The sequence below is a fragment of the Chelonia mydas genome, chromosome 9 (genome assembly GCF_015237465.2).
Source record: "Chelonia mydas isolate rCheMyd1 chromosome 9, rCheMyd1.pri.v2, whole genome shotgun sequence".
Taxonomy (NCBI): domain Eukaryota; kingdom Metazoa; phylum Chordata; order Testudines; family Cheloniidae; genus Chelonia; species Chelonia mydas.
Genome location: NC_057855.1, coordinates 24,800,409 through 24,818,690, shown reverse-complemented (window position 1 = coordinate 24,818,690; position 18,282 = coordinate 24,800,409). Strand labels below are relative to the sequence as shown.

General features: G+C 41.0%; 1 protein-coding gene across 2 annotated transcripts; it reads right to left on the bottom strand.

The window, feature by feature from the left end:
• Nucleotides 1-6,399: 6,399 nt before the first annotated feature.
• STRIT1 (small transmembrane regulator of ion transport 1) lies at nucleotides 6,400-17,045 on the bottom strand. 2 transcript variants are annotated; one of them, XM_043522759.1, is made up of 3 exons: nucleotides 16,787-17,045; nucleotides 7,156-7,255; nucleotides 6,400-7,065 (listed from the first exon to the last, which is right to left on the bottom strand). In XM_043522759.1, the coding sequence occupies exons 1-2, from the start codon at nucleotides 16,824-16,826 to the stop codon at nucleotides 7,161-7,163; spliced, it is 135 nt and encodes a 44-aa protein (XP_043378694.1). In that variant the 5' UTR covers nucleotides 16,827-17,045; the 3' UTR covers nucleotides 6,400-7,065; nucleotides 7,156-7,160. The 2 variants fall into 2 exon arrangements, with proteins under 2 accessions (XP_043378694.1, XP_043378695.1); XM_043522760.1 differs by lacking the exon at nucleotides 16,787-17,045 and adding an exon at nucleotides 11,863-12,269.
• Nucleotides 17,046-18,282: the final 1,237 nt, after the last annotated feature.

Here is an 18,282-nt window from a genome sequence, read left to right as displayed (position 1 = left end):
GACACCATTAAATTAGGCTTGAATAAAGACTGGGAGTGGGTGGGTCATTACACAAAGTAAAAACTATTTCCCCGTGCTAATTTTTCCCCTAATGTTACTCACACCTTCCTGTCAACTGTTTGAAATGGGCCATCCTGATTATCACTACAAAAGTTTTTTTTCTCCTGCTGATAATAGCCCACCTTAATTGATTAGTCTCATTACAGTTGTTATGGCGACACCCATTTTTTCATGTTCTCTGTGTATATATATCTTCCTACTGTATTTTCCACTGCATGCATTGGATGAAGTGGGTTTTAGCCCACGAAAGCTTATGCTCAGATAAATTTGTTAGTCTCTAAGGTGACACAAGTACTCATTCTTTTAACTGCTGCTCTGCTTTTCGCAAATACTATAGCTGCAAAGAGAGTGCCATCTGGTGGGTGCATGTGAGATAAACCTCTCTGAAAAATAATGGCCAAAATATGTAGCATCACCAAGGGGTAGGTTGCAGCAAATGTTGCAAAAATTAAAGAAATAATTAAATCTACAAAGTAAGCTCTGTCAATTAATTTGCTTTATGTAACAGAGTTAGTGTAATGCAAAACAGATACAGCTGTGAAGTCATCTGGTAAAAGACCTTAAATATTTGCTCTGTCCAATTGCAGGAGGAAAACTGGTCTTATTGAAAAAACATAGAACTGGGAGTTAATAGAACTTAGATCAGTCCCTGGCTCAGCACAGGCACGGAAGGATATATTCAAACACACAAAGCTGATTTTCAGCGGGAGCTGGGTGCCTCTGAAAATGTCCCCCTTTCTGTGGGGCTACGATCAACTCTCGCAGGAACTGATCCCCTTCCTCCTAGTAAGTAAACAATATAATAATACCTAGCTTTTATATCGTGCTTTTCACCAGTAGATCTGAAAGTGCTTTACAAATGAGATATAATTATCCCCACTTTATGGGTAAACAGGCACAGGGGTACACTAAAGTGAAGCGACTTGTTCAAGATCAAGCAGAGCAGGGAATACATGGAGGTCGCCTGAGTTTCAGTGTTCTATCTACTAGGCTACACTACTTCATTAGAATCATTGAAGGGGCATTGAGTGGGTTAATTCATGAATGTCTAGATAGGGCTTTGAGATCATCAGATGGAAGCAGTCATTGGGGAAGTTTTGAATATTTCCCAGTGCCGGATTGCATGTTTTTATACGGAGATAAAAGAAGAGCACAATACCAGGGCTAATTCAGCTGGTGCTGCCAATCCTGCAGCTACAAGAGAAACGCCTAATTACGGTGACCCATGAAGGCTAGTGAAGTGGTTACCATACTTACTGCTCATTATTATAATTTAATATTTATATTAAGTTAGTGCCCAAAAGCCCCGAACAGGATGGTGGCCCATTGTGCTAGGCACTGCACAGACACGCAGAGACCCCCACTGAAATCAGACACTGTGTCTCCATGTGGAGGCAAGTGTCCATCCATGCAGATCCAGTTGCAATATCAGGGACAAATATTGCACGGGATGAAACATGAGGTGTTGATTTAGACTTCTGTGAGCCCTCTGTGAAATAAAATCATCTCCCACTTTGACATGGCCTTGGCTGGAGCATATCACAGGTTACCATACCTCCCCTGTTTAACAGAAAATCTCCATTCCCCGAACTGCTTCCACAAACACCAGTTCAGACTCATTACCTATCCTCCCTTCCTTTTGAGGCACTTAATCTCTATAGCTGACACTGTATAGGAGACTGGGGCAGGTAAGGTATTCAGGAGAAAGAGGTTTGTTCACCAAATCTTAGGAATTAAATTGAATAATTTCTCAACAGAACCCAAATTTACTTGAGGCAGTCCTGACTACAATTAATGTATGTTCTATTTATTGGCTTGATTTGTCAATGGGCAGAAGATGAAAACTGAGTTTTTATTTACTTGGCATAAAAATCCAACAAAACACTGCAATCTGAACTCAAGGACAGGGTCAGAAAACCATCTCTAATCTGATAAATATGTATTTGCAAATTCTATTTACTTTACTGGGCTTGCTTTCAGAAAAGAATTCAAAGAAATGCACTAACATCCTAATCTATTTCAATGTTAATCGAACTAACCTTAAATCCTCTTGAAACAGCTGCTTCAACACATCTGATATGGATGACGACACTAAGTCGAGACAGCTGTTTGAATATTTATCAAGCTAGCCCTTTGGCATTGAGATTCTATGAATATTTTCTGGTTTTATACATCTGATTTTGTTTTACCCTTTCAGCTCCATGTAAATGAGACCACATGTGAAACGAGTGGAAAAAACAATATATCAAAGCCATTCCTACAAATCTGGAACACTCTAATATTTCAGAAGTACTCTCTCAATGCATTATATCATCCACCCTGACAATGGTGTCTGCGGCTGAGCAAACCTTTCCAGAAAGTATGCACGCTTGTCTTATGAGGTTTCAGAGTAACAGCCGTGTTAGTCTGTATTCGCAAAAAGAAAAGGAGTACTCGTGGCACCTTAGAGACTAACCAATTTATTTGAGCATAAGCTTTCGTGAGCTACAGCTCACTTCATCGGATGAGGCTTTCCCCAAGGCTTTTCAATCAATCAATTAATTTATTTTGGGGAAGATTGTAATATATGTTTTAATGCACTCTGCTGCCAGGCCTACAAGGTCCAATTCATAAGAAAACAAAAACCATAACTGTCATATGCAGCTATTCCTAGATTAGATTGTGAAATATTAGGGTCATTAGCGTATTAGGAATCCAAGGGGAACTGACGGTTTAAAAGAAAACCTGATGTTGAAAGTGTGTCTAGTCTAGGTCAGACTAGATGATCTGGTGGTCTCTTATGGCCTTAAACTCCACAGCCGTATGCTTAGTAACATCTGTATATATAAATCACTTTTGCTGTACAAGCTGGGTGCAGCAAATTAATAGCCCAGTCCTAAAATCTTTGCCTGACCAAAAAAAAACCAACCCACTGAGTGAAATTCTGCTCTCAATTACAGCAGTATAAATCTTGAGTAATTCCATTGACTTGTCACCATGGGATCTTTACTCAAAATAAACAAACACTCATCCATAGTAACAGAAAACAAACACACCATTTAACCAATCCTTGCTGTACCCTAGGAAAAGCAAATGATAATTCCCTCGCTGGGTACCTAGGAACCCCTGATGTATCCACTCATGCTTGGCCCTTTATTACCCTGTGACCTCTGCTGTGTCCCCCTCGTCACAAGGTATCCTTCTCACCTCAATTCTTGCTCCTTCAGCCTTCACTTCTCCAGCCCCCCTCCTTACACGTCTATTTCTTTATCCAAAGTTAAGCGGACATCACCAGCTTCAGTTCACTATTCTGAGTGCAAAGTGTTTAGCATCTTGTCCCATGAACCAGGTATCTGTCTTGGAAGTGTGTGGCACTGGAAGGTGAATGTCTCCAGCTGGTGCTTGGAGGTATACAGCTTTCAAGCTGGTGCTCCTGTAATCTGCAGGGCTTTCCCATAATGACAAGAGGAGCTGCTCCTGGGGAAAGTCTTCAAGAATCTCTCTCCTGAGACGACAGGAGAAAGAATGGAGTAGCGGGGCCAAGAGCTCCCTTCCATCAGAATGAAGAAATAGAAATTCACCTTGAGGAAGGGGGTGGGAGGCTGCTATTATGGGGATATTACAAAGGCCCCCTATAATGGTACAGCAGAAAAGGACCCCCCCCAAAATATTGTTTAACAGTGATCTAATAAAATTATCAAATAGCTTTCTATTTCATATGCCACTCTCTAACACACAGATGCACTTGCATTCCTCGGTCACTCTCTTTACTATGTGACCGGAGAAGAGTACGTTGCTTCCAGGGCCACACGTCAATCTGTTGCTGCACATAAACTGGGAGTACCAGGATGTGTCAGCAAATCTGATCACAGTTTCTTTCTATTGCACTCGATCACATAAATGGTGGCTTCAAGTGCAGGGTTTAAGTGTCTATCTCACCTTAACAGCTTAGCAACCATCCGGAAGGTTCTCAGAAAATATTGAGTTGAGGCACTAAACCAGGGGTGGGCAAACTTTTTGGCCTGAGGTCCACATCGGGGTTGCAACACTATATGGAGGGCCAGGTAGGGAAGGCTGTGCCTCCCCAAACAGCCTGGTCCCTGCCCCCATCCGCCTCTTCCCACTTCCCGCCCCCTGACTGTGCCCCTCAGAACCTCCTACCCATCCAACCCCCCATGCTCCTTGTCCCCTGACTGCCCCCTCCCGGGACCCCACTCCCTACCCAACCGCCCCTTCTCCCTGTCCCCTGACTGCCCCGCCCCCTAACAGGTCCCCCGGGACTCCCACACATATCCAGCCTCCCCTGTTCCCCATTCCCTGACCGACCCCCCAAACCTCCACCCCATCCAACCGCCCTCCTGCTCCCTGTCCCCTGACTGCTCCCCGGGACCACCCGCTCCCTGCCACACTGGAGCCAGCCACGCCGCCGTGCTGCCTGGCAGGAGCGGCAGGCCAGAGCGTTGGCGGCGCAGCGCGCTGAGGCTGCAAGGGAGGGGGAGCAGCGGAGGAGGGGCTAGGGACTAGCCTCCCAGGCTGGGAGCTCAGGGGCTGGGCAGGACGGTCCCATGGGCCGGATGTGGCCCATGGACTGTTGTTTGTCCACCTCTGCACTAAACAAAACTGGCATGGCTCAGAAGGCACTCACTCCTTCATGGGCTGGTGCCTGTAACTAGGAAATGGGACCATTATCCTGTGATATAGTTTAAATGCATTCATCAAAACATTACCTAAGGGCTTGGCTACACTTGCAAGTTACAGCGCAATAAAGGAGCCCTGGGCGCACTAGCTCACTACCCGACCACACTGGCAAGGCACGTAGAGCGCTCTGACTCCACGGCTACAGGGCTGCTGGTACTCCACCTCGGCGAGTGGAATAACATTTGCTGCGCCCCTGCTGGAGCGCCGCAGCACCAGTGTGAACGACGTGTTCCATAACTCAAAGCGCTCTACATCTCCAAGGGGGGGAGGGATAGCTCAGTGGTTTGAGCATTGGCCTGCTAAACCCAGGGTTGTGAGTTCAATCCTTGAGGGGGCCATTTGGGATCTGGGGCAAAAATTGGGGATTGGTCCTGCTTTGAGCAGGGGGTTGGACTAGATGACCTCCTGAGGTCCCTTCCAACCCTGATATTCTATGATTCTAAGTGTAGCCATGCCCTAAGTATTCTTGTCTTCCACTATGGGCATGGCTACACTTGCAGATGTAGAGCGCTCTGAGTTAAACCAGCCTTCGTAGAGTGCAGTAGGGAAAGCACTACAACTAGTCCACACTGACAGCTGCAAGAGCACTGGCGTGGCCACATTAGCAGCTCTTGCAATGGCCACAGAGAGCAGTGCATTGTGGTAGCGATCCCAGTATGCAAGTGGCTGCAATGTGCTTTGGGGGAGGGGAAGTGGGGGGGGAGTGTGACAGGGAATGTGTGGTGTGTATGTGGGGGGAAGAGAGATTGGGTTTTGGGGGGGGGCTGAGAGCATGTCAGCATGCTGTCTTGTAAGTTCAGACAGCAGCAGACCCCCCCCGCCGCCTCTCTCTCTCTCTCACACACAGCATTCCACCATAATAGTTTGCTTTGTCTCGGAGCAGATAAGAATGCCAGCTGTCAGAAACGGTGCTTTCAAAGGGTATATCCGCATTCCTGCAGTGATTCGAAAACAATGACAGGAGTGGCCACTTGACTTAAGGGGATTATGGGACGTTTCTGGAGGCCAATCAGAGTGCAGTAATGCAACACCTCGTTCACACTGACGCCTGGGTGTCTCAGCCAAGGCGCACGAAGCATTAATCTTCTCGCCGAGGTGGTGTACCAGGATTGCTCTACGTGCCTTGCCAGTGTGGATGGCTAGTGAGCTAGGGCACTCGGGGCTGCTTTAATGCGCTCTAACTAGCAAGTGTAGCCTCGCCCTGGGAGTGAATTATTAGTTCCAAATAAAGTCAGTGATTAGTATCACTGGTGTAATTATTGTGTAAGCTTCTCCAGACAGTTCTCCCTATGTACCTCACTCCTGAACCACATCTCCCCTGCTATTCTACACACAGGGGTTTTTTTCCAGATATGCCACCTGTACCAAATTTGGTATTGATTTGGTAATGTGCACAAATGGACACTAAAATGAGAAAATCATTTTCATCCGCCACCAAAGGGTCAATTTCTTCTCTCCTTATGCAGGCAGTCCTATTAAATGTAATGGGATTACTTGTGGTAAGGCCCAATCCAACTTCCAGTGAAGTCAAGCCCCAATTACTCTGATGGGAACTAGATTGGATTCTGAGTGAGGAGATCAGAATCTGTCCCTAGAATTGGATTTAAACACCAAAGATCAAGAGTTAAGTTGACACCTATCTACATGTTTATTAGACAATACTTTAAGCTTTCAGGCCTTATAAAGCCTAAGTCATGCTTATACTACAAACTACATATAGAATTCTTGCCACTAAATATAGCAAATTTTCCTAGCTCCCTTTCATCCTCCAAAGGACACTATGGATTTATACATAGGCATGTTGGTGTGATTGCATTTTAAATGAGAAAAGAGAATTTTGTTTTGGAAAATTTATTTAGAGAGTAAACATTATTCCAGCGTTAGGGGGGTTTTTCGACAATTTATTATTTAATTTAGTATTTCCTTTCTACTGCAAGACATTAAAGATGATCCATGTACTGCTTCGAGGTATCTTGCATCCCACAGAGTTTACTTGTGTATCTAGGTCACCAGCTCCATTTGGCACAGTTTGTCACCACCAAAAATAAGGATTCTGGACATTTTAGTTCCAAGGAGGCTGATTTTCAAGATGGCTAGGAACTAGTGGTTTGGAGGGTAGGCAAATACCTGACCTACCACAGGACTCCAAATACCACTCAGTTCAGAAGTATCTGAACTAACCTCATATCTATGTTGTAGATAGAAAGTGTATATCATGCCTACATTGTGGTATTAAAATAAAATAAGCACTGTACAAGTTGTAAGGACTAAACATTTCCATTTAACTTCTGGGTTCTTCCAATCAATGTCATTGTGAAATCTTCTTTTCTGCAGGACAAAAAATTCCCTTAGTGAAAAGGAAGCACTGCAAATTGTAGTAAGTGTTGACTGAATATGTACACTGTACAACTAACTTACCTTCATCATGAAAAGACGATGTAAACCATTAATACACAACCCACAATCCAGCCAACCATGAGAAGTGCAGGTACAACAAGACGTGAGTATGGGATTTCCCCTGAAGAGACAGAATATAGACTTTTATTCAGAAAGAGCATGACAGATAGGTCACGTTACACTAACTCTAAATCTGTTAAGTAAAACATGTGAAAACTGTGCTGATCTTTAAAAAAAAAAAAAAAAAGACCAGTGAACTGAGGCAACCAATAATAGATAATATTGAAAGCCTAAGGGATTTTTAATTACCATGTAAAATTATGATTGTACATGAAAAGACTCTTATTTAGCACAGTGATTTAGAAAATAGAAATCAAGTTTTAGGAAAATCTATTTCTGTTCTAAATCAGGATTTCAAGAAAAAAATTTCAACCTCTTCCAGCAAATAATAAGTTTGTACTGCCCAAAAACTTACTACTAAGAATGGGATCCACAGAAATACTTTGAGGCCAAGATGAGTCCACTTTAGTTTCCTTTTAAAAAACATTTCAAAATAAGTGCTCCAGCAATGAAAAATATAGGAAGTGTTTTGATAGCATAAGACCATGCATCACATTGAGGTGACTGGATCACTTTGGCAGTCTTGATGGGGTAATCAACAGCTCAATATTTTGCCCACTACACTATAAAAGCTAAATACACAGAGCATGCCATACCACTAAATAATAGACAGCACCTCTACACACAAGAACTGCATAGACTTCTATTTAAAATACAGCATGGATAAGCAACCACATAACACAAAGATAAACTTCCTTGTAGGGTTTTGGTGACATAGAACCACAAGGAAATTCCAAACTACACTTTCTTTTTGAGACACTTATGTATCTGATACTTCATTAGAGAAAGATACTTCTATTGAGAGACTGGCTGTAATATTTCCTACAGGTCACATTACAAACGAAGGGCTGTATCCTGCAGGGTGGCAGCACAGAGTTTGTACAGAACAGTTGCTAAATTAACAGTAGGGCTGCTGAGTATGGTGCTTTGTTACTTGAGAGACAATTAGATGAAGTAAGATATGAGAAGCAGGCGCTGCAAGCTGGTGGGTCAGCAAGAACACTGCCCAGCATAAATCATAAAGCACTGAGCAGCTGGCTCTGTGGAATAGTGTTTCATAGGAACCATTGGAAGCATTTATGTTAGTGGAGGAGCAGTCCTAAACACTGCTCACAAGCACAAGCCACTGCTCCTGGGACCTGATCCAAAGTCCATTGCAATCAACGGAAAGGCCCACTGACTTCAAGAGACTTTGGATCAGAGAGGTGGTTGACAGCAGGAGTAACTGAAAATCCTAAAAACAGCTGCTATGCCCCATATTTGCCAGTCAGCGCCTATGCTACTGCCATGCTCTCTTTCTCCCCATCGCCCTAGTTTTTCCTCTTCCTTAGTTGTGTGAATCTCAGAGCCAGGGGTTTGTTCAGATTGCCGAGCACCCTGCTTTTTTCTGCACACTCCTCGGAAGCTCCTCTGCACAGGAAAGGAGCAAACTGAGTGCTCTGGATCTCTGCACTTCAGCAGCTTGCAAGAAAAAGTGAAAAGAGCCTAATCCTGCAACCCTCACTCCCATGAGTAGTCCTTATGAAGTCAAGAATTTCGCTAGTACAGGATATTTGCATGAATGAGGGTTTACTGGCTAAGTGCATCACTATATAACTGGAAATGGGTACTAAGCAGCCAGTCTTTCCATTCCTCACTCAGCTTCCTCCTTTTTATCCAGAACGGTGTAAGGGCTCAGCTTTTCAGTCTTTACTAGGTAAAGCTCCCCCTAACATGAACAGGATTGTGCCCGGGGTCTCAATGAACTCCTATTGCACTTGAGATGTCCAATCTGGCCAGGGCTGAAATGGGTTTACAGTGGTGAATAAAAACCACATTCTTTGATCTTTAAGCCAGTGTGCAAGCCAATTTGCTCCTTGCACAGGCTTAAAAATCTTGATTTTATACCTCCCATGCCCCTTAACCCCCAAATATCTCAGCAGATTTCACTTAGTAGATTTTTTTATATTCTATACAGTATGTACACACACATACCCCTAAACTACCATTTAGCCAACAGTCTGAATATGGAGTAGTGTGGAGTCACACTGCACCCTGGGGAGCTCGTGGAGGGATTATGCAACCCCATGCAAAGGAGACGGTGTATGCTGCACCACTCTGTGCTGTGAGCCTGCGCTGACGGCTGGTACAGATGGAGACAGGCTATAAACTCTGCCTCGCTGTCCCCTCTGGGGTGCTGTATGCCTATGGGGTGCACTGAGGGAGGGGTCATTATGTGTCACTGTCTACATCTATTCCCCTTGTATCCTTGTACGTGCTTGTCACAGTATGGCAGATGCTGCCTATGTGTGTCCATCTACATATCTATAGCCACACATGCTTTATGGTACAGAATAGAGACCATACAAATATGTTGGTCTTAAAAGAAATGTAAAGATTCTTCTAAGATTCTATTATTTCCCTGGGATAAGGAGATTCATTCCAACAAACTCTGAAGAAAGGACTAGTATGGGGTCTGCTTATAAGAATATATAAATAACTCAGGAGCTTTTGTTGACTTTGTGTCCTCAGTATCGAAGAGGCATATATTGTTCACAATTACACAGCATGGAAGATGTTGCTGCTTTTATAAAATATGGACTTTATTTTTTTTTTATTTGTAACATCTATCCAAAGAGCAATAAGGGAATGTCATTCTTACAGGAAAATAATGTTACAAAGAATTTCTGACTGGAGCAGAAAGTTACAACATTCTAAAATGAATGTGCAATCAAAAAAATACTTTTCTAAAGAAGAGAAGCACTCTTTATAAAGTGATCATTCCAATTACACAAATCAATCCATCTCCTGGGCTAGTCAGCTCACGCTAAAGAGGTGCTGGTTTGAGGCATTAGTATCCCAAAAGGTCAATAATATGATGAAATAGTTAATAACCAGGCACCCATCCATACTTGTATGCATGGATTAGAATGATAAAATAAACCTGTCAATCCTGCTTTTTAAGAATGTGTATTTGATGATACACTGCATACTACATCTTCCTAGATGTCAAAAGCCCCAGATGTCCACTGTCCACCTGCCAAACTCCTCTGACAGCTTCTTCAATGCAATTATGTATTGTCAATACAAAATCTCTGACACACTGAAAATTCATTTCAATAACAAAATAAATAAAGGGAGAGCTCTGGTATGGACTGTTTTAGCAATTTTCATATTTAAATAATTAAAATCCTTTTATCTTTCAGTTAAGTGAGGTTGCCTCATGAATTGTCTGTCTGCTGCACTGAAGTATTGCAAGAGCCAGGTTCCTTAATGGAGAATTTTGATCCAGCTTGCAGTTGAGTACATAGGACCTTGGTTAAAGATATAGTTATATAGGAAACAGTGACATCTAGTTGATAGGGCACCAGGCTGGGCGTCAGGAGACCTGGGTTCTAGTCCTGACTCTACCACTGTTTTACTGTAAAATCTAGGCCAAATGTGTCTTCCTTTATTTATTTATTTGTAAGATGGGAACAATGAGACATACCCTACTGATGTAAAGTACTTTGATATCTATGGATAAAACAGCTATATAAATACTAAATATTATTATTTATTCTGCATAGTGGTTGAAATTAAAAAGTCAGCATTTACCAACATTTATCACACTGCTGAAGCTGAGATTAGCACAGTTTTCTCTGTACTTAGAAGATACCAATGGTGACTGTGTAGGTGGCAGCTTGTTCTCACTGGCTTTTACCATCTACAAATTTATAACACTTAATACTACAAATAATAAATCAAACAGAACATTTCTACAAGTAAACAACTTGAGTAACTACATGTACCAACCACCAACATGGTTACACCTATAGTTGCTTTCCATCCACTCCTCGTGAAACTGGTGTAAATACAGCAGTGTCACTATGTATAGAATTCACTTCATTGTCGTTTGTTATGGGCAATCAATGCAAAAATCACACGTTGTGATTTCACTTTGCCCTGCCATTTGGAAACTGTGGAGCCACAACCTAGCTCATATAAAAACAAAAGGGTATTATCTTTCTCACTTTCCCATACCCTCAGACTGTACCCACACAAACAATATTATTTATACACACACAATCTATACATATACATGCACTGAATATATTGTTAAACACAAATCAAAATATTCATAATAGTTTGGTAAATTAGAGACTCCTGTCAACTTAAAAAATACATGTCTGGCTGAATAGATTGCAACTACTGTTGTTTAAACAACAACTGAGATGACTACTGCTGAAAGAGATCAAAGAGAAAAAAGTGTTCTCCGGTTTCCAGTGTGTTGGTATATTTGACAATACTTTGCATATAGTCATTTTTAGTGTTTAACCTATAAAGTCAGTTCGTCACTTTCCCTTACTGTTAGTCTTTCATGGGGACAGACTTTTAAAAAACAGGAAAATGTGATTGTAAAAGCACAAAAACTGCCAGTGAGATTCAGAAGCAGGAGACTTCAAAATACTTTTAACTTTTTTTTTTTTTTAGCAGATTGGATTTCAAATTTACTCTATTCCTTTACTGAAAAGTAAAATATACAATACATCATCTAGGAATTAGTAACTTACAAGTAGCATAATATCTTTGCACTATACTGCTATACTTATGCATTTTAAACATACATTATTTATCTGTGCATCTTACCTACTTCTGCCATTCCTCCCTCTACTGGATTTATTGACAAGTTTTAAGGTTTGCCTCAGCAGTTGTTACTGTGAGCTCTGGGATGCTTTAAATAGAGCAATATTTGGAATGTACTGCAGCTGCTTTTACACTGATGCCAATTTTCTGCTATATGCATTCAATTGTTTGAAAAGAGTTCAAGTCTTAAAGTTTACAACTTCCAGTTCTTGTTAATTTATAGAACTGTATTAAAGAAAGATAGAGGTTAATTTTTGCATGGACAATGAAATGAGGGCTGAAGTTTGATTTATGGTGTCTTAGCTTAGTTTCAGCATTTTACTGTGTAATATTCATGATCATCGCTTTATTTAGAGCAAGACTGGGATCCAATTTGCTCTTGAATTCCCAATCCTCCTTAATTCCATTCCCTGATAAGAAGACAAGCAACATTACAGTTGCCTGTACATTTGTGTTACTATTATTTTCTATGCACCAACATTGAGTTTGGCATTGCACAGGACAGGAGAGAAAAGGAGACAGTCCCTAACCCTAAGAGTTTACAATCTAGAATCCTGTTTCTCTTACTCATGTAAGTGAGTATATTCAGTGGAGACACTCACATGAATGACGTAAGAAGTATTTTGCCATAAATATAACATATAAATAGGTAATTTATTAAAAATGGTTACAAGCTGCAATCTCGAATAATGCAGGGGAAAAATATAGGAATTGTTGCCAGCTGTATGCCAAAAAGATAAACTGTATGTGTTGAATTAAGGGGCAAATCCACATACAGATTATTAGGAAATGTTCCTGGTAATAGCTTTTTCACTGATTCATTAAGGATCTGTTCAGAGATCATTCACTCGATGGAATCCAGTATTAAATATAGATTGTTCCACAGAAGATTGGAGATTGTTAGATATGCAGGTTCAATTGTACATTATCAATAAATACTAAACAGGATGTTTTGCTCTATTTTGCTTCAGGGTTAGGATGACATTAATTTTCAGCAACAAGAAAAGGAGTACTTGTGGCACCTTAGAGACTAACAAATTTATTTGAGCATAAGCTTTCGTGAGCTTCAGCTCTAACGTGCCACAAGTACTCCTTTTCTTTTTGCGGATACAGACTAACACGGCTGCTACTCTGAAACCTGTCATTCATTTTCAGCAAAATTATGTCCTTCAGAAAAATTAATATGATATGCTATCCCACTTGAGAGCTGTGCCTAAATGTCAACAAAGTGAACATTCTCCCCTATGGTTTTGAAATGTAGCAAAATGATGAAGTGTTGTTCAAAGCTATGACAAGCTATGACAAGCTTTACTGGATGTTTTGGGGGTTATCTGATCCAGATGTTTGCACTGTAAGTAATTTAGAACTGATCATACTGTCCCAAAGCTCTGCCCCTGCTCTACCTACATGTGACATCAAAATGAAATGGTGCTCACAGCATATTATGCACATCTTCATAACATAATTATCCCTTTTCATATGTGTTTTAAAATCAGCAGTGAAATAATTAACATTGTTGACCTTTAAAATGTTATCATTGTGCTTCAGCATTAACTCCTTATTAAGATGGATGGGGAGCTCACACCTTTCTTAAAGCAACTGTATCAGGCTGACCACAGGCTGACATTTTTAAAGGTTTTCTTAATATTTCTTTTGAATCAAAGTTTAAATATTGGAGCACAAGATGTTATCCACCAGAGACAAGCAAAGACTCGTGGAGCCATTGTGAGCTAACTGATTCTAAAACCTGCCGACAACACATGCACCTGCTCTTTTAAAAGGGGTGTAAATGAAACCTAAAAGCCCAGGGTTCTGCGGGGTGAGGGTTTCCCTGGCACAGGCAATGTGGGATACAACCATACAGCTACTTTTCAAGGACTCTCACAAGCCCTGTGTAGGAGGCACGCCAGGTATGGAGATTCTGGGCCAAACTGCAGCCCACAGGAACGGGAAAGACTGCCATAACTTAGAAAATAAATACCCACGGAAAAGGCAGTCGAAAGTGTGCTCACCACTGTATACAGGGTAAGAGCTCTTTTTCCTGTAACAGTGGAAACTATGGGCCCCGTACGGTGTATATTTGGTATGTGTGTGCAAAATATTCTCATCTGGGATGAACAAGAAAAGTGGGTGACAATGAGATAATTGAAAGGGAATGATTTCTATTTTCATAGTCAGTGTCTTAGAAACCACACTAGGACACACAAAGTGACTTAGCTGCACTCAACTCAGCATAACTTTATTGAAGTCAATAGAGAGGATTAATTTAAACTTATTATGTATCTATTTCCCATCTTGCTGTCAACAATTCTTGTTTCCATGCCTGCTTACTTCAGCATAGTTTCTAAGTTGATGACCACAGAAAAACAATGAAACCAAATGTCACCCACTGAAGTTCCCACCAGTCTCCAGTATCAAATGTCTGACTAGTTTTCTGGTTTCTCTTTCTGCCACTCTGTATTTGACTGATTCACCATTGCTTTACTTTAGCTTAAGGACGAATTACATGGACATAAAACAGGAGTAATACTTTTAAAAGGGCCAGAGCAGTATAAAGGGGACCTGACCTGAGTGCATCAGGCCCATGCTGTCCTGTTTAGGTAGGTATATTTTTTCCTGTATTTACCTTAAACTGTATTTACCTTTTGTCCCCAAGCCAATGGAATTTGGGACTTCTATGTGGACTTCCACTCCTACCACAACTCCTGGGCCATAACTCTCTTCAGGCAGACTGGCCAATCCAATGGTCATACTATTATTGGTCCATCTGTCCATGGCTGCATTCCCTGCCACCCTTTTCAAAGGGTGGATGAATGTATGGATTGCAAAGTAAAACTGCTACCGACATCTGCTGCTACTTATATGGGTTTTCCCTGGGGAATATATGTTCCTAGACTGGCTGCTCCTCGACTATTGCTCCCCTTCAGCTACAATATCCAAAATTATGTGTTTAAATGGGCTGCCACTGGCTCAGCGGGTTTGGGGAGATGCCATGTAGGTTTCACTCTACTCTTCCCATTTGGCTGCAATCTGGTGCGGTTTGTTTTCCTCCATGCAGTGCAATGGAATGGAGCAAAGGGCCCTTATCCTGATTCCACACACACACTCTTATTCCTGTCTGATAGTCATCTGACTATTTTCTTTTCCATTTATATACTTCTGTTTCAACCCTTTCTCCTAAAGTAGCTTTGTTCTTCATAACTCCTGCAGAAAACCTCAGTGTGTCACAGCTAACCTTCTGGTCTGTTATCTGCATTGTATTCAGAATGGAGAGCAGATTTGTTCCCTGTTTAATGGCCACAGTCCTCTACATTCTCTAAAGAAATCAGAGATTACATTATTTTCCCGTGATACCTGAAAGATTTTTTATAAAAATTACAGAAATATTGAGCCCATCACTGAAGCACAGCTGCTTAGATCTCCTACATTCTTCTGTTTTTAAATGTATGTCGGGGCACCCAGCCCTCTGGATGAGTGCTTTCTGTGGTGGAGTTTCCATTGCTACAGGTACCATGGAGACACAAAGCCTGATTCTCCTATCGCCTGCATCAGTTTTACACCAGCGTGTCTGGTGACATCAATGAAGTTACTCCTGATTTACCTGAGGGCGGGATCAGGCCTGTAGAATCTGCAAGCTCCTGCTTGGTAGAACGATGAGGCTGATTTCCTGCAGGACCCTGCAGTACGTCTAGCACTGCAGAAATGTGCCATCTACTTTTCAATGAAGGCTCCTCTGGTCTCCTCAAAGAACATGAAGGGTCTGATCCTATGACCACTGAAGAAGATGGAAAGACCCCCCACTGGCTTTTATAGGCAGTGGGTCAGTCTGACTGTACATTTTTGCTCTCATAAGTCTAACTATTCTGATTATTATACTATTGCTGCATCCTAAATTTGATTTATTTCATTGAATTATTCCTAGGACCCTATTGTTCAGAGTTCTTCAGTTTATAAACAACCATTCCTCACCCCGGTGGTCTAGCAGGAGTGAAGTTAGCATTGAGGGATTATTAATCACAAAACCTGGGCAGCAAGACTCATTCTCTCTTCCAAGAGGAAAATAAACTCCTAACTGGGAGATATTAACCTCTCTTCCAAATTCTTCAGCATTACATTCTGAGATTTGTAATAATCACCTTATAAAATTATAGGATAAACAACCAGCACAACGCAGGTCTGTTTCACTCAGAAGTTTCAACTTTTGCTGGCTTTAAAACCATCTGTTTTTTCATAGGCCTCTGAGGAGCGATTCTTCTAGCACAGTAGGTGAAACACAGTGTTCCCTAACAGATCTTTGTTTATAATACTTCCTAAAGATGTCAAGATTTAATAAAACAGGTCCCAAGCCTTTTCCAATCTATAGTACATCCTAGTAAAATCTCTAAGTGAAGCATTTAAAAGCTGAAGCGATTTTCTAGGTGTTGACTAAATCTTTCTTTGTTCAAGATAAACCAGAATTTTAATCCACAGTCTCATCCAGGAACTTTCTTCTAAATCTTGGTAGCGGCATATGCGTCATCCCTATAGTATAGCTGCTCCATTTTAAATCATATTTAAAATCTGTAAAGGCATTTCCCTTTTCCTATCTTACCACTTGAGTCCTCACTGGTTTTATTGGGCTATTTATTTGTGAAATACAGAATAAAAACCTGTAAGATACAGTATAGAATACAAAAAGACTTCTGATGGAGTCCATCTAGGAGAGCTTGTAGGATCAAATATACAGCACTTTAGTCAATTGGCTTATGAAGCACTGGGGAACAGAGTAAATGGTTCCACTGGCTACTAACCATCGCCATCTTATTTTTCATTACTCGCATAGGAAAAAACAACATAAACAAAGAAAGAAAGAATGCAGTGGAGTAAACTGATGTAAACAGGAGCTAAACAGCCTACATCCCCTGTTTCTCTCTCTTACATGACTAACCTTTTCTGTCTAACCCGCAGATTCTGGCACCATTATTCATGTTAGGGTTTGACCTCAGTGGGGTATTTGTGCAGTAGGGAACTAACTACTCATTCAACAACTCCATCAGAATCTGGCCCCTGATTTCTAGTTTTCGTGGTAACTCCTCTGTTACCTTTGTTTGGGTTAAAACCTGGATTAGGCACAGGACAAAAATGAAAATTAGTGTTGTGCTTTCAGATTAGTCCTTAATAAAGAATGATGCAATGCTGTCTGAGTCACAGTTATCACTCCTTTTTAAGGAGACACTATGGACTGAATTAGCAAAGGTGCTGCAGATTAGTCCCGAAGTTTTTTGGCAGGGGTGTACGAATATGCCTACAGACTGCTTGTCAACACATTGCTGGCTTTTGCAAATCATTCTTTCAAGTTCACAAGCAATACAATTCCCTTTAAAAAATGCCTGCCTCTCAGCAAGCATTGCATGAAGAGTCTAATTTGGTTTTAGTAATTTAAAACAGGTACTTTGCAAAACAACTCATGAATCTATAATATTCTATCATGCTATGCATACCTCCCGCACAGCTCAGTGTATTATTTCATGATGAGAGACAAGATTAAAGATTAAAGCCCAAGCTTTAAATGCTTTTTCTAACTTTGGTGTTGAGGACAATAGTATTTTTGGGATAGTATCCAGTTCATTGTAGAAATAGGATTCTGTTCCCTGTACAACACAAAAACATTTATTTAAAAACTCTGTGATGCAATACCGTCATTGTCTGCATAGCTGCTCCTATAAGAATTCTATTTGCTGTACTTCTGCTAATTATATACACCACATACACCTGATCTAGTGGAAATAATTTCTGCCATGAACAATGTATCCCCAACAAGACATACTGACCTTCGTGAATTGGGATCTTTCCAGTCCTTGCTCTTTTGAGAAGGACACAGAGTCAATGCTCTTTAAAACAGCTTCAAGAACTAAATTAATTTAGCTGAAAGCATAAAAGGGATTATTTAGCAAATCTCAGATGTGAAGTTCAGTTGTGTTACTCTACATTTTTTGTAAACTTACAGTTTAAAATACGAGTTATTTGAAGCTACTAAACCACAATACAGAATGCAAGAATACACAGTGGAAATAAATTAAATTCTACAACAGATCAAAGCACAACAGCCAAAACAAACAGGTGTACAGTTTCAAATATAAAAGCAAAGACATCTACACTACAAATGACCAAGGAAACAGAGCTCAGAGGATAATTCATAGCAAGTACTTGACTTGCTTCTTGCCTGCTTGCAGAAAGTCCATGAGAAGAACATGATTTCCTGAAATTGATTGAATTTGCAACGTTTTTTTTCATTTCCCCCCTTCCATGTTTATTGTGATGATCCCATATGCAATATTCAACATTTGACCTATTTTGGTTAGGGGTGATTGGTCACCAAATCACAGGATGTTATTTCTCCTCATGAACTGGGTGAATAAGGTATTCAAGCAAGTGAGTAGTCCT

What these genes read in the sequence shown, in the direction of transcription:
- STRIT1 (XM_043522759.1), bottom strand. Translation starts at nt 16,826, where the DNA reads ATGAATAATGGTGCCAGAATCTGCGGGTTAGACAGAAAAG. An exon ending in CTGCGGGTTAGACAGAAAAG is followed by an intron (nt 7,256 to 16,786) that starts GTTAGTCATGTA and finishes CTGTCTCTTCAG; the next exon opens with GGGAAATCCCATACTCACGT.